The 26954-nt window shown below is 42.3% G+C and overlaps 1 protein-coding gene across 3 annotated transcripts in view; it reads left to right on the forward strand.

The window, feature by feature from the left end:
* Positions 1 to 26954, forward strand: part of GALNT9 (polypeptide N-acetylgalactosaminyltransferase 9) — a 225139-nt gene that overhangs the window by 68400 nt on the left and 129785 nt on the right. Inside the window, exons 3-4 of one of the 3 annotated variants that reach the window (XM_084649614.1) lie at positions 9194 to 9360; positions 11838 to 12012. The exons of 1 other annotated variant lie outside the window; for it this stretch is intronic. In XM_084649614.1, the coding sequence (XP_084505740.1) occupies positions 9194 to 9360; positions 11838 to 12012 (342 nt within the window). The remainder of the gene's footprint in view (positions 1 to 9193; positions 9361 to 11837; positions 12013 to 26954) is intronic. One more of the 3 variants, XM_084649615.1, reaches the window with a different exon arrangement.

The following is a 26954-nucleotide window of genomic DNA, read 5'->3' on the forward strand; positions in this document are numbered from 1 at the left end:
CACTCAGAGGCTTGCTATGTGAAAGAGGTGACCAGCACAAAAAGTTTGAGAACCTCTGTATGGGGGATTCCTTTGAATAATGCATACAATGAACAATGATCTCCTGCATCCAAGATGTGGGGGGACGGACCCAAAAGACCCCCATCCCTTTGACATCACACTGAGTTCTTTCAGCACTGTAATAGACTTTTCTCTTAAGGAAGAATCAGGAGATAGGATACAAAGATTAGCTTCAGTTAATTGAACAAATGTTAGTGTGGTTCAATGATCCAAAAACTGGCTGGACATGGCAGTCGATGCCAACGTGGAGTCGTCAAATACTTCAGTGTAAAAAAGCAGATAGGAATGTAATGATGTTTGCAGAGTAGGAAAAGCACAAAGTATTTTCAGCTGCCATTTTGGGAGAACTTGGATTGTTAGTGCTGGGCTAATGGCTCTGAGGACCTGTCTAGAATAACAAGTTGACTTAGTGTTACCGATCTAAAGTGCTCCTTATCTTGTATCTGCTATCCCCAACTAAATTGAAGTGTGGAGAAAGAAGAATGTGTTGATTTTCTTCTCTAGTGATTAAGGTGGCTTGAGACAGTGAAGGCCTATGAGGCAATACTGATTTTGAAAAGATTATCCATATGGAAAAAATCATCCAGACATAATATTTCTAGATTTTTTTTTTTTAATTTTCTTGAAGAGGCTCAGATGTCCCTTTCTTCCCCCAGGTCAAATGTAATCATCTCCTCCTTTAAGAGGAGGTGTGTTATCGGGCCTCTTTCTTCACACTGGTGGGAACTTCTGATATTATCATTCCAATGGGGGAAAACTGAAGCATATCTTGAAGTCAGTAGTTTATTATTTTTGTCCTTTCATTCTAATTCAGCAGGACAAGAAAAAAATCCATTATTCTACAGGAAGAGAGGGTCGTAGAATACTTCAGTCAATCATAGAATCATAGGACTGGAAGGGACCTCAAGAGTTCATCTAGTCCAGTCCCCTGCATTCAATACCTTCCACCAGGAGGAATAATAATCTTTGATTAGGGTTATTAGAAAAATTAGGATGGGGCTGGAATTGTCACTTCTACTGTCGATAATTAGCCTTGTTGCTGAATAGAGTTAGAGCTAACTCCTAAACCAAAGGTCATCAGTTCAGATGTATTAGCATCTGAAAAGTGTCTCTCTGCTTATTTTGTGCCTATATTGAATGAGCAGGTGTTCTCAGTCCATTTCCTGTTGGATGAGTGTCCACATCTCATACACACACAAAATCACTGCGTCTAAACTAGCAGATACCCTTGTTGGAATGTGTGTTTTTATATTCCTCTCAAACAAAAACCTGAAGGGGAAATGTAAAAACATGCATTCCGAAGGATGTGGCACTGGCGTGTGTTCCGAAGGGACAAAAGACGGAGAATCATATTGTTAGCAGGCTTGTCTGAGAGCGGGCTTTATTTTGGGGAGAGGGGAAAAGAGTGGCGGGGGAGTAGGTAATCTCACCCAGAAGAGGGGGCTGGACTTGGTGACTTCTCAAGCTCCATTCCAGCCCTACATTACTATGGTTTCCTGATTCTACATGCAGAACTTTCTCACTTGTTTTCCCCTCTCTTTTTCTTCCCTCCTTCCCCCTTTTTCTCAGCATTTCGGACATTCTCCCTCCCCCGCCAGCCAGAGGCTAGCAAAGCACTTAACACATGCTTAAGTTTATGCACATGAGTAATTCACTTGCAGTAATGGGGGGCATTTGTGTGTAACTGCTTTGGGATTAGATTTGGGGCAAAATATGCACATATCCAATCATTAAAAGTAATCTTTATTGATGCTAGTTCTTTTGTTCCATTTCTTGTCTTTTTCATTTGCTATTTGATAGTGATTCTCCACCCCTCTGGCCCCGACCCTGCCATTGGCCTGAAAGTATGAAATCCAATCCCTTCTAAAATTCTGTGAGGAGTAGTGATGTTTTTTCCCTTTGTTGCTGAAATTAGGGGCCAAGTATCTGCATGTACATTAGATTCATCTGTAGTGGAAAAGCAAGAGGTAAACCCACAGTAGTACCCATCCGACTGGTTCGTTGGAAAGAACACATTCTGTATTAAATACTTCAAAGATTCATGACGCAACTTTAATTCCATTTGCATTTCTTCCTGGAGGGTAAAGCTGTCTGAAAACTCTAAATATATTGCATAATCCATTTTGAAACTCAGCGTATTAATGTCTGCAAGCAAAACTCATTCTGATGCTAGCAGATATACAGAGAGAGGGGGAAAGAGACTAGGAAAGATTTTCTTTCTCTGGTAATCCCCAGAGGTGTTAGCCATTCAGAAAATGGGGTAGCTCAAAACGATTTGGAAGACAGAAAATAGAAGATTGGATCAAATGCAGCTGCAGCGAAAGAGAGCAGGGAAAGGAGGTCCAGATAAATGTAAGCGGGGGAATACTCCTGCTATTGTGGGGAACTTTCCTGGCTTCTGCACTACCCTAAAGAAGTGGGCTAGCGAAAGGATCTGAGTCCTCGCTCCCACTTCCTTTACCCAGTGACCTCCCTGCCCTTGAGGACTCCCCTTCCACTCTCCTGTCTGGCAGAGTCCTCGTAACCCCAACAAGGCTGGGCCCAAGATTCCTGGGGGGCTTGACCCCCAACTCTGCTGCGGTTACCTAGGCCAGGGGCTAGGGTGTCCCCACTCCAGGGTACTCTCTCTCTGCACTGGGCACTTCTCTGACCCACTGACCATTATGTACAAGTTAAAGCGAATGCAAGTTATTTAATCAACAATTAATTTTAAAAAGAATAAGGAATAATGGGAAAGGTTCAAGGAAACACATCGACCCGCTCTGTGGCAGGGAACCTCACAAACAGTGTCTCTGGAATGTCTGGGCAGTTCACAGTCTGTTCCTTGTAAGTCCCAGGCCTTCTCAGGCCCTGGCTGTGCTGCAGGGATGCTGTGGGTTGGACACTTGCTCTGGTGGTGGCCACACGCTCTCAGGCTCTAAGTGGTAGGACCCTTCTTCCCAGTGTCGCCCCCGCCCTGTCGGGGTTACGATCCAAGCCTGGCCCGCAGAGCCTCTTGGCTGAGGCGTCTCCCTGTGCTGGGGCCGCTGCCCAGGGTCCCCCTCGGTTTCCCCAGCTGCTCACCGCACCCAGCTCCGGACTGCTCCACTCTGTCTCTGCACTGCTGTGCTGCTGCTCTGCCTCCAGCTCCCTGGGCTGCTTCTCTGGCCCCTCTGGCTCTGGTTGCTGCAGCTCTGCTCCCAGCACAGGTCTGCTCTGCAGGCTGCTTCTGTGACTCTGCTCCCAGCACGGATCTGCTTCTTGGGCTGCTTTTCTGGCCCCTCTGGCTCTGGTTGCTACAGCTCTGCTCCCAGGGCAAGTCTGCTGTTTCTGGGCTGTGCCAATGGCTTTGGGGATGCAGCTCTGTTCCCAGGACAGGGTCTGCTCTCTCTGCGCTGCTTTTCTGGCCCAGCTCTGCTCCCCAGCTTAGCTTGGGCCCCTGCTTTCTCCTTAGTTCGGCCCCACCCTGTCTGACCCAGGCAAATCCAGGTCACACGGAGGATGGGACCTCCCTGGACTCCTGACTCCCTGATTAGCCTGCCCGCCCTGTCATTCAGGCTGACCTGGAGCATTGGCGTCTCCCCATTGTTCCTGGGGACTATCAGTCTTATGGTCCTGATTTCCCATAGACCCTTCCCCTTTTAGTACTGGGAGCTAGCAACTAAAACACCCTGAATGTTAGTAACTAAACGCACTGAATGTTAGTAAGGAGGCAACAGTCCCCTTACATAAAGGAAGCTTTCCTTCTCCTTTTTTGCTTTGGAGTATACAGGGTGTAAATGAAGTTGTTGACGTGCCACCAATGACCATTTACTTTCTGATTGGCCTGATTTTTAATGTGTTCTAGTTTTTTGTTAAAGTTTCTGTTATTCCTATGAAGTTGGTCTGTAAAGCAAACAGCCTGCATATGTGTCTGCAGCTGAATAGACAATGCTCATGGTTAGATTCTAGAGCAGTGGTCCCCAAACTGTGGGGCGTGACTCTGTCAGGGGGCACAGAGGAATGTCCGGGGGGCACGGTGGGGCCTGGGCCAGCCCCATGTGAGTCGGGGAGGGAGTGCCACCCAACCCCACTCTTCCACCAGCTGTGCTCCAGCCCTGCCCCTTGCCCGGCTCCTGGTCACAGGTCCCCAGCCCTGGCTCCGGCCCTCAGCTCTGCCCCTGGGCCGCGGCTCGGGCCCCCGGCCCAGGGGTGGCATGGACATATTCCTTTCATGGTAAGTGGGGGAGCAAGAGGTAAAGTTTGGGCACCACTGCTCTGGAGATTGGAAGAAAGTTGGTATGTTGGGGAACTGGCATAATAGGAGGGGTCATTGCATGAAAATTATTTCTGCGGAGAAAAATATTCAGACGTTGAGCTCCGTGTAACATAAAGAGAAAATCCCCAGTGGGTTCCTAACCTGGGTTTTGGAATAACCAGCACAGAGAATACCCCCTAGCATTCATCCTCAGTTTTACAAAAGCATGCTGTCTGGGGATTTGGGGAATATTGGGTCTATGACAGGTGCAAGGAGAAGAAATTCACATACCGGGTTTTAGCCATTTCTAGACACTTCAGAGCAGTGCTTAGCCACAGTAACAACAAATATATCCACTTTATTTGGAATCGCTGGTCTCAAGTTAAAGCCATGCTCCATGCTAATCTACCTTTGAGGAAAAATGTTGCTCATAGTAAAGTGTATGATTCTGTTCCTTGCGGGAAATTGAGAGTCCAGATAATGGCTCAGGATTTTGGCTTGTGATGCTAATTTAGTATCAGCCTTTGTTAAAGTCCATAATGAAGCTGACTGGTGAACTGATTTTTAAGACAATCAATAACCACACACACACACATACAGTCAAATGTTTACCCTTGGGTATGTCCTTTCTGGAGTCGGTGGGATTACACTGATTTTAATGAGGGCAGAGTTTAGTTGCCAGTTGTTTTAATTGCATGCCCTCTCATGGTAGCTTCTATTCATCATATTGTAACCAACTCCACTGCAGGGATTCATAGAGAGTACTGTGGTACACCAACTCCTTGTATATTTGGCAGTGAACTGGGCATACAGCTAGCATTGTAGGCACTCCAAATACTCATCTCTTTATGCCCTAGCTCTCGAGGGGTTGGGAGTGTCCCCAAAACACATACACAGTTCAAAGAAGGAAGGGGATTCATTTACTGGGGCTGCCAGAAATGAAAGTTGCAAATGCCCTCTGTACAAGTTCTGTAACAGTTACAAAAAAAAGATTAACCTGTTGACATTTTTACCCAGCATCTTCTCGGTTTCTTCATTCATTCTTATGACCTTGATCCAGTAAATAAAATTTCATGACCCAACTTAGATTCTGGAATTTGACCGCTTTATCTTAGTCCGTCTAGCTACTTCTGAAGAACATGCAATGCAAGAGCCATCGTAAAGTGAGAAGATTTTCTAGTATGTTAGATTGGTCTTTTCATTTTGAGGCAAAACACTGCTTTCCAGAAATGTTCTGCTAATAGATGTGAAAGAATTCATTGAAGGAAAGTTAGTATTTGAATTGACAGCAATGATTCACTTCAACAGAAACCAATTTTATCTTAACAGAGTGCTTTTTTAATAGTGTCCCACTGCACACCACAAAGTAAGCACTGAGACAGGAAAACATCCTCGTAAAAGTGAGCAGAAGAAATTGCTGTCAGATAATAATGCATTGATTTAGGCACCCGATCAAGTGAGAAACAGAGGGATCAAACGGAGAGGTTTTGTTTTAGGATTGTGTGGGTTTGTTTTTAATGTGGAATTAAAAATGTCGAGTATCTTAGCTGGCACTGAACTTGACAGCTAGGGTATAAAAACAGGCTTGGCGCTTGTGGTGTTTCAGGCCCATCAGTAAACCAGCTATTGAAAAGCTCAGCAAATGATCAGGACCAGAAGGCAAAGGAAGATTATTTGAATATCCCAGGCTAAGGTTGCCTGAGCCTTGCACTAGGTGCACTGTGAAGAACAAGGTGCAGCACTTCTGTTTGGGGTTCCCCTCCATGTGAGTGGCATGCGTGTAAAGGTGTTACCTCTTCATTGGGGTCTCTCTTTTCCTGGGCTAGCTGTAGATTTTACAACTCTTCTCCAATTTATCCGTAATCTCTCCAGATCCTCTCTATCTCCCTCCTTCCATGGCAAGCCATCCCAGGCCTGCAAGGCAGCCCATCACAGCTTTCGCCTGCCATTCAGATCCTTTCTCTGCCCGTAGCTCAAAGCGAGGAGGGAAATCTCAAATTGGCGGCACCTCTTTTTTGTGAGCTTTCCTTCCTCACCCAGGGGGCTTGGGGAAGTAATTGCTCCATTTTAGGGCCAGTAAAACTTCTGATACTGTGCAATCTTCAGTAAATCTTTGGGCCTGACACAGAGGGAAGAAACAGCTCTTTTTAGTTTACTTTCATGAGTGCTCTATCTACAGTACCTTTATGGCCTCGTTCCTGTGGTGTCCGAGCACCTCATAAGTGCTATTATCCCCATTTTACAGAACTGAGGCACAGAGAGGCTGTGATTTGCCTAAAGACACACAGAAACCCTGTGGCAGAGCAAAGAATTAAATCCAGCTCTCCCACATACTAAGTTAGTGCCCTAACCACTGCACCATCTTTTCTCTCTAAGCCACTCAGCTCAGTCCTACTCTGCTTAAGGTTTATGAAACATCTAGGTCACATTGAATCTGCTCAGAGGCTTAACATGAGTATTAACGTATAATGACTCTCAAGCTAGCTTTACATCATCTCACTGGCATAGTTACTCCTGTATCCAGAACTTTTGGCCTAATTCTGATCTCGTGTGAGCATGACACTTGTATAACCCAATTGATTCTGGAGTTGCTCTTGATTTGGGAGCAGTGTAAACAAGATCAGAATCAGACCCCATGATACCTTTATTTATAGGTCCTGCTATTCCATTGCATGCTTTCACTGAATACCCCGTGAAATCCTTCAAGGTGCGTGCAGGATCCCCTACCCCATAGTGGGAAATCCAGCATATTTCATACTTTCTAGCTGGTGACCCTGTGTGCTGCTGCATTTTAAAATAATGATCCTGATTGACTTCTGACATATGCTGGTATGAGTGGAAGGAGAACTGGGCCCAAAGAAAGGCGGCTTTAACTAGTAGAACTTTCACAGCTCTTGCAATATTCTGCTCTTGTCCAAGTTACTTTTAGACAACACCAGCATGCTTCTTACACAAAAGCTATGCCCAGTGGTCTTCTATATAGCACAGATCACTGGCAAGTGGGCTGTAAGTAGCTTCAATATAATCAATGACACAGCCGCACCGTCATTGATGTGTAATCAATGACACAGCCACACCGTCTCTCAGAAAATGGAGTTGGGATGAGTAGAAATTATGAGTAACAGCTCGTTTTTTAAATTCATAGCAGATTTCCAGAGGTTACCCAGCAGTCAAACCACTGTCATCCCCAAAAAACTAACTGCTAATGGTGGGGAAAGAAGTCATCATTATACCGAAGTGATGAGCAAAGAGGTCAAAAAGTTTGACAAGAGCAGGAAAAGTCATTTTCTATGGTATCATTAACAGTATTTTAGAGGATAGGCTCCGTAATTGCTATGATAATTGAGAGTGAATTTTGGCTGTGAGAACATATAGGTAATTTTTTAAGTTAATGTCCATGTTAGTGAGAGAGATTTTCAGTAAAATGAGGCAGCATGTACAGTAGAAGGGGCGCTGACTGGGAGACACAGATGCTATTCCTGGCTGTGCTGCTCACCTGCTGTGTGAAGCACCCACACCTTCGAGAGAGAGAGAGAGGCACTAGGGCAGAACAGATTCAGGCCAGGAGGACAGACTTCATTAAAAACCCAACACTCTATCACAGCTGAAAATAAATATTTTTCCAAGTTCTAATACCGATCCATGAGATAAAGAGACCTAAAGGCCATTTGCAATGCTGTCACCCGATAACTCCAAATAATCACTGTCCAACCCACTGATTTGCATGGGGTGGACATATGGATGAATATTTGGTCCTTTTGACTTGAAGGTTTAGGAAGCATTGTATTTTGTTGCATTTCTTGCACTGTATTAGATGCACTTCTGTTTTCTTCCCTGACTGACATCATCACTGATACCAGTGCACAAAAAGGGAGTGCACAGCGTTCCGAAGAGTGTGCCTTAGGGAACTCATGCAGCAGACCACCTGCGCTAGCATGTATTTTCAAGTAGCTGCGGGAGAGGCTTTGCACCTTTTGCAAAAATTCACACATTTTCCGATCCTACCAAAGTACTTTATTTCTGTATCTTCAACAGAAGCAACGAGTTTAATTCACAGCAATAACCTTGTCTTGCATGAACTCACTGTGCTGGTATAGACAATTCATCCACAGCATAGGTCTCTGTAGTCTATAAAAATGAGCATAGCAACTGCAGAAGAAATGAGAGAATGGTCTGTGGAGGGCAGGAATAAGCCAGTATTTATTCCAGGCTTTCTCTTTGCTTTATCCAAAACTTCATGTAGAGACTGATTTGTAAATATGGTCTCACAAATTGTGGAGATATGTTTTGTAAATACATCCATTTGTTTGCAAGCCGGACAGCTGCATAAATAACACTTGTGGGTGCAAATTCTTGTTTGCATGGGAAAATGTGGTGCTGGCTTGGGTATAAATGGGGTTCACATGAAAAATATTCTGTATAATTTTGAGATCTACTTTTAGGCCACTTGAAAATATGGGGCTTGATCCAACTTCCTTTTAAGTCAATTGACTTCATGAGCAGAAGCGAGCCATAATCCTTAATGTCTTGTTTTCACCTATTTCTGGACTCTTAGAATAAAACATATAAAGGCTGTACAGCATTTCATTTTGTATGAGACAATTTTAACCTTGCTGCAACTAAAATCCTCTACAAATTCTGCCTATGTGCAGGCATATATGCAAATATATGGTTCTGTTGTCATTAAGGTGATTAAATGTTAGCAGCACTTAACTAGGTGATTTTTCTTCAGGGCTAAAATGGTTTTCATTTGTACCCAAATAGTGTGTACCTGGGGGAATGCCGTTCATTATAATAGATCAGAATGAACAAGTACTCTGTGTCCAAATGCTGGGGAGGAGAGAGATGAAATCCAATCTTCTGCATGTTTAATATCTGTCTCTTACTGGGTTCTAGTTCTCACCTTATTCTCTCCAGGTGCAAACAGATGACCTATTCCGATGACCTGCCCCAGATCTCGGTGGTCTTTATTTTTGTAAACGAGGCTCTGTCTGTCATCTTGCGCTCAGTGCACAGTGTTGTGAACCATACCCCATCCCATTTGCTCAAGGAGATAATTCTGGTGGATGACAACAGTGATAACGGTGAATGTCATTAAAGCCTGCTTTTTTTCTCTTAAGTGTTTTATCCTGTGTATTGTAATGAGATTAAATTTTTAATTGAAATAATTTAGTTACTTCTAATTTAAATGTACTTTTCTGAGGTTGGAATGGAACAAGCCTAATCTGAACACATCTGAAATAGCTGAGAGAAGGAACATCAGAAACCTAACTACAGATTTGTAGGTAATGGCCAAGATCCTCAGAGGATGTAAATCCCTTAGCTATGACCCAGTGTGTGTCAGTGGTGGATCTGGCCCAGCAACTCCAGGTATACAAAACTTAGTCACGCTGGCGAGAAGCTACTCGTGTGCGGAGTCCCATTGACTTCATTGAGACAACTCACGTGTGTAACAACTTAATTAACATGAGTAAAGGCCATACAGTAGAACCTAATATATTTTAGTCTCTTGCCTAAAATTCTTGATAGAAAATAAACCGTCACCGAAGTTGTCTATTTTTTTTTTTAAAAAGGTTCAGACAGTTTATTTGATCCCCCACACTTCCAGATTCAGGACAATGTGTCGATTATTAGCTCAGAAGATTAAATAAAGCAATTCTACTTACAAGGAAATCAGAGCTGCTGACTCTCTTTAAGGTTATATTCTGTTTTCATTTACACCGGGATAAATTGAACACAATTCCGGTGGAATGAATGGAATTGTTCCCAGTTTACCTTGGTGTAACTGAGATCTGATTCAGGTTCTGAAACTTTTTCATTTATTTTTTTTTTGGTACTCAACAGCTAGTAATTAGAGTGCAAGAATCATACTACAAGAATGCACACAAAGCCAGTCTAACGGTAAAGTAATATAATTAACTAATACAAAAATAGCATGTGTGTTAACTAATATAATTTCTTAGACAAAACTCAAAATGTAGGTCAGCATGATATTTGAGGTGTGAACAGTCATTATGGCTTAATTAGGTTAGTAACTCCCTTAATAGATTAGAAGAGTAAATCAGCAAATAGTGCATTTTTTTGTTTTGTTTTGTTTTAGGTCATTTCTGCCTATTTCAAGCTCTAGGATGCATATCCCATCTTAAGAAAACTCCACTTAGAATAAGATCTGAAGTGTAGCATTTTCTTGGAAGCCCAGCAATTTGAACCTTCCTGTATTCTGACACTTCTCTTTCTCAGGAACCTCAAAAGAGAAACAAAACAAAACAAAAAAAACCACAAAACCAAAAACAAAAAACCACCACCACACTAATAAGTCCATATAGACCTGAAAGTACGTGGTCAAATTCTGCTCTCGGTTATACCAATGTAGGTAAAGAATCATTTAGTGGAGTTACTCGGGATATACATGAGTGTAACTGAGAGCAGAATCTGACCCAGTGTCCCTGAGGCAGCTTTTGTGGCTAGTCCCCACTACTGAAGATTAACCAGATCCTTTGATTTGGCTGGTAATTGTTCCTTTCTCTAACGTAAGCCATGAGAATGGAGGACTCTAATATCACATAAGCCACTACAAGTTTATCTAGCATTTTAAAAAAGAAAGTATTGTAAATAAAAGCTAGCGTAGTAATTACAATAATAGACCAGGCTGAACTTTTTAAAGTACAAAGATCTTTATTCATAATCAGAGTCCATTTATAAATGTACTGAAGTGAAGGCGAGTAGCATGGCTGATGAGTTCTGAATCACATGTAGGTGAATGACTGGAAAGTGACACAGACGGGAAGGGATCTGTTTAGATATACAGTATCAGATTCCGTTTTAAGGTGATGGTAATGCGGGGGAGGGCTTCTGAATTACATTTAATTGCAAACCCTTAAACTCAGGGGGCCTGCTTCTGATCTTTCTTAGGGCCCAGTCTAAAGCATATTGAAGTCAATGGAAAGACTCTTGTTGACTGGTGTAAATCAAGAGTGGATTTACACCACTGATGACACTGATGACAGTTGAGTTGCGCTGATGGGTGATCAGACTCAGGCTCACAGAGACTGACCTTAGCATGTCAGAAGTTGTTAGGGGACTTGTACAGTAATCTTTATTTTGAAACTAATTGAAACTTGATGTTGTCTAAACATTGGACAAAATCCTGAGCAGTGCTGAGTCATCTGCAAATTCCCAAGTGGCCCAGTACTGAGGGTCTTATTAAGGCAAAATGCCTATAAAAGTTAGTGTATAAAATCTGATATTAGTCCAGAGTAACACCATTGATTTGCATGGGATTACTCTGGGTTTACATCACTGTAACTCAGAACCTACTTTGGGCCAAGCCACGACCTTAGAACGGGGCCCATATACATCAGTGGAAGCTGCACGTGCCTAGCACCTCTTGGAATGTGGCCAATTGTTCCGGAAAGTCTCAGCCTCAGAATTGTTTTTGTGTTCATGGGCTTAAAAATGTTTGTTCCAGGGTAAATCATATTTAAATAAAATGTTATGTGGCAGCTATATATGCTCAGTGGAAATCTCTTTTGAGAGCGTGTGGTGTGTGTCTTTTTTACAGTTGAGCTGAAGTTTAATCTGGACCAGTATGTCAATAAGCGATACCCAGGCCTGGTGAAGATAGTACGCAATAATAAACGGGAAGGACTGATTCGAGCCAGAATCCAAGGCTGGAAAGCAGCAACTTCTCCGATTGTTGGTTTCTTCGATGCTCATGTTGAGTTCAACACTGGCTGGTAAGGCATTGTGGTGGCAACATGGATGTCTTTACATGCTGGATTTCCCACAGGGAAACAGCAGCACTATTACACTGTAAGCTACGTTCCCAAAGCCTGTAAATGAGATTTTCTCGGTGATGGGAGCCAAAGAATTCCAGTGATGAGCTCGCTTTAGGCTTGGGAGCATTAGCAATTTACTTTGAATAATGTTCTTGGTTGTTGCAACGTTAGGGTGTTGAAGTCTCCTGCAATGGCTGCCAGATCCATTAAGGACTGTCATTCTAGCTCCTGTGCAGTTCAACGTACAGGGAAGCAATTTGCATGGAAATCAATCTGAGATCCCTGAAGTGAGCAAATGGCGAAAAACCATTAAGCAAGTTCTGTGCTCAAGGACATTTTAAAAATAAATTGTTGTGTACTTTCAGTTTTGTTTTGTTTTGTTTACTCTCCATTGTTTGTAATTTCCTTCCAGAAGCTTGAATATAAACATGATTTTTTCTATATATTTTCTTGCATTTACGTTTGGGGGGAAAATTGAATTATTCCCTGTGCTTCTAATGCATCTTGAAATCAGTATGCCGCTTTTTGTTTGCTTTCCAAACCAGCAACACTGATGATGTGAGCACGGCTCTGAGTTTAATGGGCTAGATCCTCAGGTGGGGTAAATCTTTGAAGCTCCATTCACTTCAGTGGGATCAAGCCAGATTACACCAATATCTGTTGTGGTATAACTCCTGAAGAACCAGCAGAGAGAGCACAAAAGCAGAAAACGCTATTTTGGCATAAGTTGCACTGGACCTTACAGTGTGTTTCTTTTAAAAGAACACAATTTGGCAACGGGAATGAGTTTATTAAGAAAATAATCGATATGTTAATGAATTTCCCAATAGGGAGCACTGTGGAAGTAGGTCTGAATGGACTAATATCTACACTCAGCTGAAAAAGGACAGCTGGTACATATAGCGTGAATGTCTTTCCAAAACAAAAAAGAAGGAATTAATTGTAGATTAGGAAACACCACTGTGCAGTGAAGTGTATTTGCTTTGGGAGTCTGGGAGGAAGTTTAAAAAAAAACAAACCCAAAAAGTAGCTCTAGGTATAGCCAAGGAGTATTCTCTGGGGGATGCTTGACAGCAAAGGCCCTATGGATTTGGGGGGGCAAGTATTTTTGTTGATATGTTTGTGTCATAAATATAAAGGGAAGGGTAACCACCTTTCTGTATACAGAACTATAAAATCCCTCCTGGCCAGAGGCAAAACCCTTTCACCTGTAAAGGGTTAAGAAGCTAAGATAACCTCGCTGGCACCTGACCAAAATGACCAATGAGGAGACAAGATACTTTCAAAGCTGGAGAACGGGGGTGGGGGAACAAAGGGTCTGTCTGTCTGGGTGATGCTTTTGCCGGGAACAGATCAGGAATGCTCTTCATAACTCCTGTAAAAAGTTAGTAAGCAATCTAGCTAGAAATGCATTAGATTTTCTTTTGTTTAATGGCTGTTAAAATAGCTGTGCTGAATGGAATGTAGATTCCTGTTTTTGTGTCTTTTTGTAACTTAAGGTTTTGCCTAGAGGGATTCTCTATGTTTTGAATCTGATTACCCTGTAAGGTATTTACCATCCTGATTTTACAGAGGTGATTCTTTTACTTTTTCTTCAATTAAAATTCTTCTTTTAAGAACCTGATTGCTTTTTCATTGTTCTTAAGATCCAAGGGTTTGGGTCTGTGTTCACCTATGTAAATTGGTGAGGATTTTTATCAAGCCTTCCCCAGGAAAGGGGGTGTAGGGCTTGGGGGGATATTTTGGGAGGATATTTTGGGCTCTTTTGCTGTTCTTTGTTTAATACGCTTGGTGGTGGCAGCATAGGCTTCAAGGACAAGGCAAAGTTTGTACTTTGAGGAAGTTTTTAACCTAAGCTAGTAAGAATAAGCTTAGGGGGTCTTTCATGCAGGTCCCCACATCTGTACCCTAGAGTTCAGAGTGGGGAAGGAACCTTGACAGTTTGCATCTCGCAAGTCTTTATAAAAGCTGAGATAAAATAAGTTCTGCCGCACTGCAGCTGATGGGACTTTGCCTGGACTATTTCACACCAGACTCTACAATTACACTGGAGGGGGTGATTCCTGTGCCTGTGGTAACAATGTTACAGTAGCTCATGCTTTGTTTTTTAACCAGCAGATACAGTGTCACTTCAAGTGATGTTGGTTGTCAGTGGGAGGCCATGTTGGCTGGCTACTGAACCGGGCAGAGGTCTGGGTTCTGGTCCTGGCACTTGGCCTATCTGATCCTCCGTTTCCCTTTCTATACAGTGAGGAAAATGATGCTGACCTCCTTTGTAAGGACTGAGATACAGCATGGCCAGAGGGCAGCAGGAGAGTGTTAGAAGGGAGCCTTATTCCTTGTAGAGGGAAGAAAGTTTGCTATAGATTGATTAAAGCACCTGAAGCCAATTAGAGCACCTGAAGCCAGTCACATGATAAAACCCCCCTGCTTCAATCAGACAAGAGGAGTAGTTGAAGCAGAGTGGATTGGTGTTGGAGCAAAGAGCAGTTTGGAAGGAAACAGAGGAGAGTTTGGAGAAATGCTGCGGTGGGCTAAGAAGACCAAGACCCTAGGTAAAGGGACACCTGGTTTGTGCAGAGGGAGGGCAGGAAGCCCGACAAGCTGAAAGGCAGGAGAGGGAAGTAGCCTGGGGAAGGAACCGTTAGTTCAAGTGGTTTACTGCTATCCCTAGGACCCCTGGGCTGGGACCCGGAGTAGAGGGCAGGCCTGGGTCCCTCCCTTTCCACTCCCCTCCTCTAGGACACCAGTGGGGCAGTTAGTACCCCAGTTCAGGGACAAGAAACGGAGCCCTGAACCCCCCTCAAGAAGAGAAAGCGCGAGACCCACATAGTAGTGTCGGCAATTTGCCACACGACTTTGAGATCTACTGCTGTGAACAGCTGTGTAAAAGCTAGGTGGGGTAACTACACAGTAAGAGGGGGTTGTTGTTTTCTTTTCTTAAAGGTTGTTGTTTTATAATAATGTCATGGAGGATCAAGGTCAGCATGGACAGAACTTAATACAGTAAATGAGACTATGTGTATACCATTTAAAAGCCTTTATGGAACAGCACACCCATTCTGGTATGCGCTCCTCTCAACACATTGCTTAACTCCCATTGTTACCACTGAGCCTGAATCTGCAGCTGCTTTGAGAGCATCACCCCCTTTTGTGAGAGCGCTGCTCATGCAGTCGCTGCAGAGTCTAAACCAATCAGAGTAGCAAATGCATCAAAAGGATAATGTATCCCTTTGCTTCAGAGGCACAAGTGGAGGGCAACAACACTGCTACTTTATCTTTCTCCTATTCCTGCTCCCCCTCAAATCTTGGGTGTGTCTAAAACCATCTCCACCACTGAATTTCTGCTCTCCCTGTTTCCTCTCATCTTTGTAGTACCCACCTTTAAGGCCTCATGTAGTGGCCACTCCCGTTGCTTTTCCCATTCCAGCCGATATGGACTTAGATTGACAGGAGCTTATTTATCCTCCTGCTTCATTTTTCAAACGGTGTTACTGTTAAATACTTTGTGTGTTACTCCCACCCCTTATCAGGACAAGGAATGGGAGATTCCAGCCCTGGGATTCAATCCTAAATCTTCCACGTGCCAGAGCAAGGCACTACCCCATCTACATTCTCTCATTAAAGTTCTGATCCTGTAGGAACTACTTTTTCCAGATTGCAAATCTATAATAATATATTCAGATGGCAAGTGAGTTGGTTCCATTGAGCCCTGCATACCTTGTCTTTTTGAGGCGACTGAACAGAAAACGTGGCTTTTCCTGTGGGGAAAAATGCTCCGGCTTTGTGCTCAGTTTGTGGTGTAACCAGCGAGTGGTGTATCTGTAATGCAGTCAGCTTGTGACTGACAAAGGAGAGTCTTCCAAGTATCACTCTGAAAGATAGACTGGTGCACAAATGTAAAGAAACCACACCACAATGAGAACATAAAGGGGGAAAAGAGTACAAAATTTCCCCTTAGTGATGAAGGGCCAGGTTCAGCCTTGGTGGAAGTGGGTGCAGGTCTCTTGACTTCAGTAGAATTCCACCAGCATACGTCAAGGCTGAATATGGCCAGAGGTTTCAAAATCATGGAGAACAATATGGGGCAAATATTTGGAAGCCTGATGATCCTCTCGGATCTCTCTTCATCCAGTTGTTGGAGACACATTGCTGCTTTCCATTTGAGGAAACTAAGGTTTCTTTTAATTTATTCTCAGTTGGTCGTCTTTTCCCTTCACAACTTTACCCTGTGTTATTGTCCCCATTCTGGCCCAGTCTTCAGTAGATATAAATAGCTTCAGTGGAGCAACCGTGATTTACACCAGCTGAGGAACTGGCCCCTTGTGTGTTTCTCTGGCTTATTAATCAAGCCTTGCTACCTTACATGTTATGAGACAGTCCGTCATGTCCTCAATAGACACAAGGACATGGCAACTGGTTGCTAAATGGTCCCGCATAATATTAACAGAATAGCACTGAAAGGAAAAGAGACTGAAGTTATGTGGACAGATTTTATTTTCAAGCGAATATCAATATTTTTGGCGAGTGTTAAGTAAATTCCAGTCTCTTCTGTTGACACTCAGAGGATGCAAGACTGAGATAGTAAATGTACACTAGGACTTAATCACTCCAGGTTGGTCCCTGAATGTCATCAAAATAGAGCAGAGGTGAGAGTCAGTTTGATTCAGCTGGGTTAGCCAGGGATTTTGAAGGCAAGTCTTCTATATTAATCAGGAGAGAGATGGTGAGACTGTAACTTTCATATTGAACATAAATGATCTCATATGTTTAAACAGTTTCCCTAATCAAACAAAATGAAAAAGTGGTGTTGTGTATTTTAAAGGAAAGCAAGTCATTCATGATGTTAGTACTTGAAATGAATATTTGGCCTTAAAACAGAGCAGTGTTATTTGCCTCTGGGCCTCTTTTACATCTTCGTTGTCACCATCGAGTCTGTATAGTATGTGGTTACTGTAGTTGCAAACATCATAGAATTATGAAAACGTAGGGACCTTGAAAGGTCATCTGATGAAGCCCCCTGTGCTGAGACAGGACCAAGTAAGCTTAGACATCCCTCACAGGTGTTTGTCCAACCTGTTCTTAAAAACCTCCAGTGATGTGGATTCCACAACCCTAATCCAGAGTTTAGCTACCTTTATAGTTAGAAAGCTTTTCCTAATATGTAACCTAAATCTTGCTTGCTGCGGATTAAGCTGATTACTTCTTGTCGTACCTTCAGTGGACATAGAGAACAATGGATCACTGTTCTCTTTATAACAGCCCTTAACATATTTGAAAACTGTTATCAGGTTCCCCCTCAATCTTCTTTTCTGAAGACTAAACATTTCCAGTTTTTTTAATCTTTCTTCATAGATCTGGTTTTCTAAACCTTTTATCATTTTTGTTGCTCTCCGCTCGACTCTCTCCAATTTTATCCACATCCTTCCTAAAGTGTGGTGCCCGAATTGGACAGATGATTCCAGCTGAGGCCTCACCACTGCCAAGTAGAGTGGGACAATTATCTCCCCTGTCTTGCATACAACACTCCTGTTAATACACCCCAGAATTATATTAGCCTTTTTCACAACATCGTAGATTCATATTCAATTTGTGATCCGTTACACCCCCCAGATCCCTTTTAGCAGCATGACCACCTAGCCAGTTATTCCCCATGTTGTAGTTATGCATTTGCTTTTTCCTTCCTAAATGTACTTTGCTCTTAACTTTACTGAATTTCATCTTGCTGAAATCAGACCAATTCTCCAATTTGTCAAGATCCTTTTGAATTGGAATGCTGTTCTCCAAAATGCTTGCAATACCTCCCAGGTTGGTATAATTTGCAGATTTTATAAGTATGCTGTCCACTCCATTATCCACGTCATTAATTAAACTATTTAATAGTACCAGACCTAGGACTGACCCCTGTGGTACTCCACTCGGTATGCCCTCCCAGTTTGACAGTGAACCATTGACAACTACTTTTTGAATCTACAATCTTTCTGTAGGAACTCAAAGCAATTACATATTCTAGTTATCCTTGAGTTGATAGGTTATTATCATTATTAGGGTGGAGCCAGCCTGAAAATGGGCAATGAACAGAAGGTTCAATTTCTCTCTGAGGCTGTTGAGTGACCACTAAGCTTCTCTGAGACAGCAGTGCAGGTTGATAGTTTCCTGGGTCACAGCAGTGATATCCATATTTCCAACTACAGAGTCAGCTGCAGGATCTGAAAACCTTTAGCTCTTCACAGTCATTTGTTGTTTATGGACTTCTCTATTCTGATCACCACTGCAATGTCTAAGCTCCTCACAGATATCCATACAGCACCCCAGGAAGTTCCCAATGGGGGAACTGGGAAATTGTGACTAACCCAGACTCGCACCGAAAATCTGTGGCAGAGCTGGGAGTTGGACCCGCACCTCTTGAATCCCAGTCCAGTGCCTTAACTACAAGCCCATCCCTCTGTCTCTGTATCATTATTGCTCAGGGCTGCATCAAACTACTGGGTTGTGGTGAATCAGTATTGCTGTACTGTGGAGTAAATAAAACACCATTAATGGTGGTTTGTTGTTCTAATGACTGGTTTTGAATGGAACTAAAGAGTCCCAGTGGATTGAGTCATTGGTTGATAAATGTGAACATTACATGCAAACTCATAACCGAAAAACTCAGCATAGACTATCTTTAATTGCTTATCTTCGATATGGCCAGCACAGAGCTGGTTTACCTTCTGCACAGTGACTCGGCAGGTTGATTTATAGAAAGTCACTTTTATTAAGCATAGGTGGCTCATCACTTTCAGAAAATAAAAATATTTCCCTTTAAATAGTTTTTATTCCCTTTGTGCATGCTGTTTTCCATTATATTGCACTGCACCATGGTGTAGGCTTTTACAGAATAACTCTCTCCCAGGAGACTGAGTACAGTCTTATAGGAAGTAAAAAATAGGCTGAAAGCTGGCAGGTCAAATTAACTATTGAATTATTCAAATTGTGCTGTGCTTAATTGCTACTTTTTTGCCTGTTAGGTGCTGAAATATATTAGTGCAGGCCAGACATTTTCTATTGACCCATTCCCCATAAGAGTTTCTTTAGTGTGAGCTGATACTACTTCTGTGGCAGGAATAAGTGGAGAGGACTGGTTAAGAGGGAGGCCATTACCATTAATTCTTAAATGGAGCTTTCAATTAGAATCGTGCAATAATTTCACCAAACAGTTCTTCTGTAAAATTCCACCTATCCTCAATAAATGTTCTTCTTCTTTACAGGAACTCAATGCTAATCAACGGAAGTCAGCCTGCAGGGCTAAAAATCTCTGCAAAACAGATGGAACTGTTAGGGTCCAAGACTGCAAATACATATGTGGATACCCGGGGCAGATCCTTGCCCCCATCCCCTCTGGCTGCTCTGATCCATAGCCAGAAAGCCAGTTACCTGGGCATTCTGCTAAAGGGGAATCCCCAGAAGTGGATATACTGGCCCAAAGCCCCCTGCTACTCAGAGCTTGTATAAGGGGAGGGGGATGTGGGGACATGGCCCAGGTAGAAGGGGCATGGCTGGAGTACTTGCACTCAAAATATTCTTGGCTGCTGGTACAGCCCACTGAGAGCTGTTGCAGCTAGGTGCAACTCAAAAGAGCCATATACCAGGGATGGGTGGAAGCATAAAGCCAGTGATGCTCCTCATGCCCAGCTGTACCAGTTTCAGCACAAGTGTAGCTTGAGGATCTGGCCCCCCAGGCTCACAAGCTTGTATAAGATGCAGAGACTTCTTTACCTTTCTGTACATTTGGAAGTCCCCGTGTAAGTCCTGCAGAGGTGTTCTGTGGTCTCAGATCCCAATCAATTTCTGGATGTCATAGGGCTATGTGACAGGGAATGAACCTATCTGTGTTTGATATTTTTTTCTCTGCTTATATCTTTTTAAAATTCACAGCTATTTCTCATTTTCCATCTCCCTCTCTTTTTATAGGGAACACATAGCAGAAAGGCACAGGAGTACAATAGGCTTTGAAAGAAGTTGAGTTGGGAAGAGTAACTGGGACCAGAGAGTTATGGTGAAATAAGGAGGGAAGGTCGGGGTGAGATACTGGGAGAGGGCTGCAAAAGAATACAATACACAGAAGGTACAGGATGATGTCAGGGTTTTAACAATGTAACATAATGATGAGCCACGCACAAAGTACCCTCAGATGCATTGTGCTGCTCACACTCCGGCCCATGAGAGTTGTGCAATCATATGTGAGAGCAGGATTAGGTCCACATCGTTTAGTTGTGTCTCCCTGCAGCTGAGTGGAGTTCTGCATTCACTCTGTAATGCCAACTTTCTTTCCTTTTTATTTAGATGCACCCATTTTCCAGTTAAGCAACACACTCATGGCTTTAGGTTACAACCACTGCACAGCCACGATTAACTGTGTTACAGAAGATGTGGAGCATAACATAACATTCCATCTTTGAGATGGAGCGGGAGAGAGTAAATGACAGAGAGGAAAGAACGTGAATTAAGTTATTGGAGCCGGTGGAGCGGGGGAATAAAAGATCATGAGGATTGAGAGATGAGTGTGTTAATTCTATGGATGAGAAAGAGACGGTGTTGAGCTCAGGAAGGTAGAAATCAGAAAGTGAAAGACAGAGACTGCCACATATTAGGAGCCATGAAAAGAGTGCTGGGATCCATAAAAGGAGACATAATGGCTTGCTTTCCATCATAGTTGTGTCTAAGCCCTGAATGGAGCTATGCAGTACAGTAGTAATTAAAAATAGTGCTACAGAATGGAGTGTTGCCATAAAAAGCAGAGGAGTAAAAGGAGTTCATCAAGAGATTTCAGTATACAAAAGAGGCCAAGAGAGCTTAGCACAGAAAAAAGGATCTGGGACATGTAGATCTGTGACTAGCGTAGCCCATCTTTGGAGATTATCCCCAGAAGCACGTGTTCTTTTACAGTGTAGAAAATATGGATCTTAATGAAGTTAGAGGGAACCAAGCTTTTGGTATAGCTTTGTGGGGCCCCAGGTCTAGGAATATGATTTTAGACCTGCTGTTCTATATAAAAATGTGTAGTGCATTATGTTGTATTGGGATTCTCAAGATGTACTTTAAAGCAAGGAAAAGGCTGATTTCCTAGTAATCAATAACTGACCTGGAGACAATGCTCAGGCTGTTTTACTCAGCCACTTTTATTACTCCAGGTCTGCTTTTGTGGGGACCTGCAGGATGTTAGAGATGTTTTGCACCCTATTATAAAATTCTGCTTCTTAACAATCTTGGGCAAAAAAGTGTGGACCAAATTCCACCATCACTTGAAATCTGCATCACCAGAATGAAATCAATGAGGTGATATGGCATGTCTAGGGATAGAAGTAAAACTTATGGCTCTTTGGTTCCCAGTTGTGAAAAGCCCCTTTATGATCACCCTTTGCTTATAAAGAAAAGGAGTACTTGTGGCACCTTAGAGACTAACCAATTTATTTGAGCATGAGCTTTCGTGAGCTACAGCTCACTTCATCGGATGCATACCGTGGAAACTGCAGCAGACTTTATATACACACAGAGAATATGAAACAATACCTCCTCCCACCCCACTGTCCTGCTGGTAATAGCTTATCTAAAGTGATCATCAGGTGGGCCATTTCCAGCACAAATCCAGGTTTTCTCACCCTCCACCCCCCCACACAAATTCACTCTCCTGCTGGTGATAGCCCATCCAAAGTGACAACTCTTTACACAATGTGCATGATAATCAAGTTGGGCCATTTCCTGCACAAATCCAGGTTCTCTCACCCCCCTCCCAAAAACCACACACACAAACTCACTATCCTGCTGGTAATAGCTCATCCAAAGTGACCACTCTCCCTACAATGTCAAACCTGTCACTTTGCTTATAGCATCACCCCTCTATAACTCTAAGATTGCAGGAAGAGCATTCACAGTAAGTGTGTGCTTTGCAATGCACTTATCTCCTAGATTCCATAAGGGACAATTGTGATCATCTAGACTGGACTCCTGTATAACACAGCTCATAGAACTTTCCCAATGTAATTCCTAGAGCACATCTTTTCGAAAAACATCTAATCTGGATTTTAAAATGGTCAGTGATGGGGAATCCACCACAACCCTGGTAAATTGTTCCAATGGTTAATTACCCTCACTGTTAAAAAATTTACACTTTATTTCTTCTCTGAAGTTGTGTAGCTTCAACTTCCAGCTGTTGGATCACATTGCACCTTTCTCTACTAGACTGAAGAACCCATTATCAAATATTTGTAGTTACTTATAGACTGTAATGATATCACCCGTTAACCTTCTCTTTGTTAAGCTAAATAAATGAAACTGTGGAGTCTGTCTCTATAAGACTTTCTTCCAGTCTTCTGGAACTTCCTCAGTACATCAAGACTTCTTGAAAATCAACATTAATGGTCCCGCAAACTCCTCAGCCAGCTCTTTAAAAACTCTTAGATGCAAGTTATCTGGAACTGCTAATTTAACAATGTCTAATTGTGTAACTTCTGTTTAACATCTTTCAGAGATAATAGTGGAATGGAAAGAAAGTTATTATCTTCATATCATAGAAGTGTAGGACTGAAAGGAACCTCGAGAGGTCATCTAGTCCAGTCTCCTGCATGAGACTATATCATCTGTTTTTTCCCAAATACAGAATATTCATTAAACACTTCTGCCTTTTCTGCATTATTTTTGATAATTCTACCATTCCATTTATATCTAGTAATAGACCAATTCTTTTTGTTCCTGATATATTTAAAAACCACCTTCATATTGTCCTTAACTCTGCTGGCCATAGATCTCTCCTTATGTCCCTTTGCGTCCCTTATCAACTTTCTACAATTTCTAACTTCTGATTTATAGTCATCACTATCAACTTCCCCTTTTTTCTATTCAATATATATTCTTTTTAATATTTTTTACAACTGCCTTCACTTCCCCTCTAAACTAGGTCAGCTTTTTAACCAACACAGGATTCTGGCTTTGGGGGCATCTATTAAAGCATTTTTAAATTATTTCCAATTATCACTCACACTTTCTTAATTAAATTCTTCCTCCCAGCTGATTTAGCTTATTATTGTTTTTAGCTTTGTGAAATTGGCCCTATTAAAGCACCAAATATATATGCTACTGGTCTCAACTTTATTTTGAGTGCATATTACCAACACTACTGTTAATGTTTAGTTCTGTGATCAGTTCCTCTTTATCTGTTAGGACAAGGTCTAATAAAGTATTCCTCCATATTGGCTGCAACACTTTTTGAGTGAGGAAATTGTCATTTAAATGTTTAGAAATTCCAAGGATGTTTTCGTACTGGCAGCACGAGACCCCCCGCCCCAACACTGAAGTCCTCCATGATTGCGTGGCATCTAGAAAGCTTCTCTTTTTCCAAAGCATTTATCAGTCATTTAAGATCAATTTTGTAGCTTAATGGAGTACACGTTTCAGACAGCAGAAGTATACTAAAATTACTTCATTGAATAAAGAGAGAAGCATACAGCATATGCCATGTGGGCTTTTGAGATTTATAGGACAGTGCCAGTATACATATGGAGGACAAGCCAGAAAAACAACTCCAACTATTCATCTACCTAAACAACGTGGAATACTCACTGAAGCATCCTCATTGCTTTTCAGTGATGCAGACAAGAGCTATTCAGATTTGGCTGCCAAAGAGCTGATCTTTTAACTCTGAAGCAGGTGTGTTTTGCAGTGTTCATTCTATTCTGGCTGGTGGACTGCAGGTCTGAAATCTCGAAGGGCAGTTCAGAAAAGCTGATAAAGATGTCAGGTAGAACAGATGAGGAATTTCCTCTCTTCTCTTGCAGTGCGAGGAAATGGATATGATTATTTTTAACTCTCTGAGCACTTAGTTACTGCACAGACATACCCAGTGTAATATTTGTTTGACTATCTTAAATGGAGAAATATGTCTCAGTAGATTTACTGTTCTATGTACGATAAACTATATTGCCAGTGGAAATTTAAGATGGTGTATAAAATCATATGGAAAATGAGCTTTCTGTTTACACAGATTATATATATTTTAAAAATATTTGAATGACATTAGCACCCCATTGTGCCAGGCACTGAACAAACATCAGAAATACAGTCCCTGTCCCAGTGAGCTTAAAAATCTAAGACCGAAAAGCGTGGGAGGGCAAACAGGCATAGACAGGTGAAATGACCAGCTCAAGGTCACAGAGCAGGTCAGTGGCAGAGCTAGGAATAGCACCTACATCCATTGAGTTCCAGTTCGCTGCCCTGTCTGCTGGACCATGATGTCTCTAATCTGAGTATATGTCGAAACTACTTCTAGACTATATCAGCTCAGAACTATTTGAGATGTGAGAGGAGCTGGAGATGTACTGAATGAATGCTTCAGATGATGTAAATTGGTCTCGCTGCATTGAAGTCCGTGGAGCTACATCAGTTCACAACAGCTCAGGATCTGGCCTGTATCGTATTTATGATTTCTCTTGGATCACATGTTTTTATTTCTATGTTATGCCTTTAAAAACAATTGCTTGATGTCTGCGGGTGGCCTGACTTTCTTAAAGGCTATATTATAGTCTTGCAGCACATTGAAGACTTCACTTGGAACCTGCTTTATCAGTGCTTTGGGTAAAAGCTATTCGTTTTAGTGTTGTAGCTTTGTGAAAAATCAGGCCTTCCAATTGGCATCTACGCCTTGACAAATTGATAAGGGTGGAAGAATATAAAGCATATGATTCCTGTTCCCACTGATTTGCCTCTGGCATTTGATGTGCTGTGAATTGGCCAGTCTCAAACATAGATTGCTAACCTATCCAGTGATAGACTTTTACAATAGGTTTAAAGTGACTTTTAGAGGAGCCAATCTGATCACAGTACAAGCTCTGACCTCACCCCAGTGTTCTGGATCGCGTTACAGACTTCTGTGATGCTTTGGGCCAAATTCTGCCTCCTGATTCTTGCGTTAACTCTCCTTGTTTTCCATAGAAGTCTTCAAATTTGAGAGCCAGCTCTTCAGAAGAGCCCAGCACCTGTAGCACCCGTTGATACCAATGTGAGTGCTCATCACCTTTTAAAACTCGGCCCCATAATTTTTAAGAAGACAAAAGGAGTAAATGCACATGCACATCTATATTCAGGTGGATCTCAAGCATTCAACACTTTGGAGAAAACAAGCAGCTTTTTGGGGGCTGTTGATCAAGTCCACAGTCTGGACTTGCATATTCCTGTTGATGATTTATGAAAGAAAGAGATGCTTACTGAAGTCTCTTCTGCAGTTGACTGCATACCAGGGCATCTTTGTGTCTGCTGGGAGATCTGTTGAAGTCAATGAGAATCCATGCAGTTGCAGAACTATGCCCTATGCACTGTCAGTTACAGAATCGGGGCCTTAGAATAAAAAGCATTTCTGACGCTGTTCTGGAGAAATAAATCACCATAAAAATACACCATTCACCTGATAGAGAATATATGAGAATCAAGTTGAATGTTCTCTCTCTCTCTCTCTTTCAACCTTAGCAATCCACCAGTAGCTAAGAGAGAGAAGAAGCATAAGAAATTCCTAGGTAACATTTCTCATTAGAAGAGAGAAAGGGAGACCTTTTCTTCCATCTACATTTCCAGCCAGTAGTCTCCACTGTGTGTGTCTTAGCTAAAAACTGAAGCAGTCCTAGGAAGAAGCACTAAATTGAAAACTGAATATCTGTTTAGTTTAGAATCCATGGTATCTATAAAATGTGTGTGAGGAAAAAATTGTCCCTTTTGGCTTAGTTAATTGTCAACAATAGATGCAGTTCTGCGCCCGTAAAGCATGTTAATTCATACAGAGGCCAACAACCCAGTAGCCATGAAAAATGGGCCCAAACTTCAAAATGCAGTTCTGGTGTTTGGAATGTATCATTATAGGCCTGATCCTGCACCCTTTGAAGTTAGCGGGAGTTTTGCCACTGGTTTCAGTTGCTGCAGGATTGAACCCCATGAGCCCATTTCTAGGGTCTGTGTAGCAGAGCTTGAATGTAAGGTGCCAAAGGAAGAGACAGTTGAGGAGCACTGCAGGCCTCCCTTCTGTTTCCACGTAGAGCTACAATGCTGACGAAGTATTTAGGGTTCTGAAATATCTGCAAAGCTTCATCTCTCTCACACGAAAAGGTATCCAGACACATTTGGATGCTTGTCAAAAGAGCATCTGCAGTTGAAAATTGCAGTGACATAGCAGGGCTACTGTCTGTTTGCTTTGCGTTTAGCAGAAAATGACACACAAGCGCTAAAAACATCTAGTCTGTTCTAAGAGGGATGGCATCACTTTTACAGCTGCAAGTGGCACCTACACAATTTATGCATCCATTTTTCTGCCCACAGTTGAACTGTGTGAACAAATCAGAATTTAGGCACATCTAGCTACCTAACTGCAGTGCCGGTATTTAGAGGTGCAAATGCTCATATCTATGCCCACAGTTCATTCTGCCAACACAAAAACGCGAGCACAAATTACACCCTCAAGAACAAAGGCTCATCCTCAGACAAGCTGAATATTATATGTCCCCCCTCCCCCGTGTGTGTTATAGAGAACTCTAGAAGCTAAAACAAAGCTTTCAAACCAAATCAGGTAAGAACAGAAGCATAGCAACTCAAGCCTTGAGGTGGCAGCTCTGATACCTGTTGTAAAGAGCCTTACATTGGAATGAGGTTATCTATAACTTTAGGCGATACTTGGAAAATTGAAATTGCCTATTCACAATTGCTGATCCCAGTTTCTCTAAAACTAGCCAAGATTCACTGTTTGTGGCCTATGACTTTTAGAGGCATTATCAGTGCTCCGCTAGTGCACCAAGGATCGTCGGACCTCCTCTTCACCTGCTTACAGGGTTAGTGCATCTACGTTCTTTCTGAAGCTTTTTTTGTTTGTTATGGTATCGTTTGAT

Source organism: Lepidochelys olivacea, assembly GCF_965140295.1.
Source record: "Lepidochelys olivacea isolate rLepOli2 genome assembly, chromosome: 15".
NCBI lineage: Eukaryota > Metazoa > Chordata > Testudines > Cheloniidae > Lepidochelys > Lepidochelys olivacea.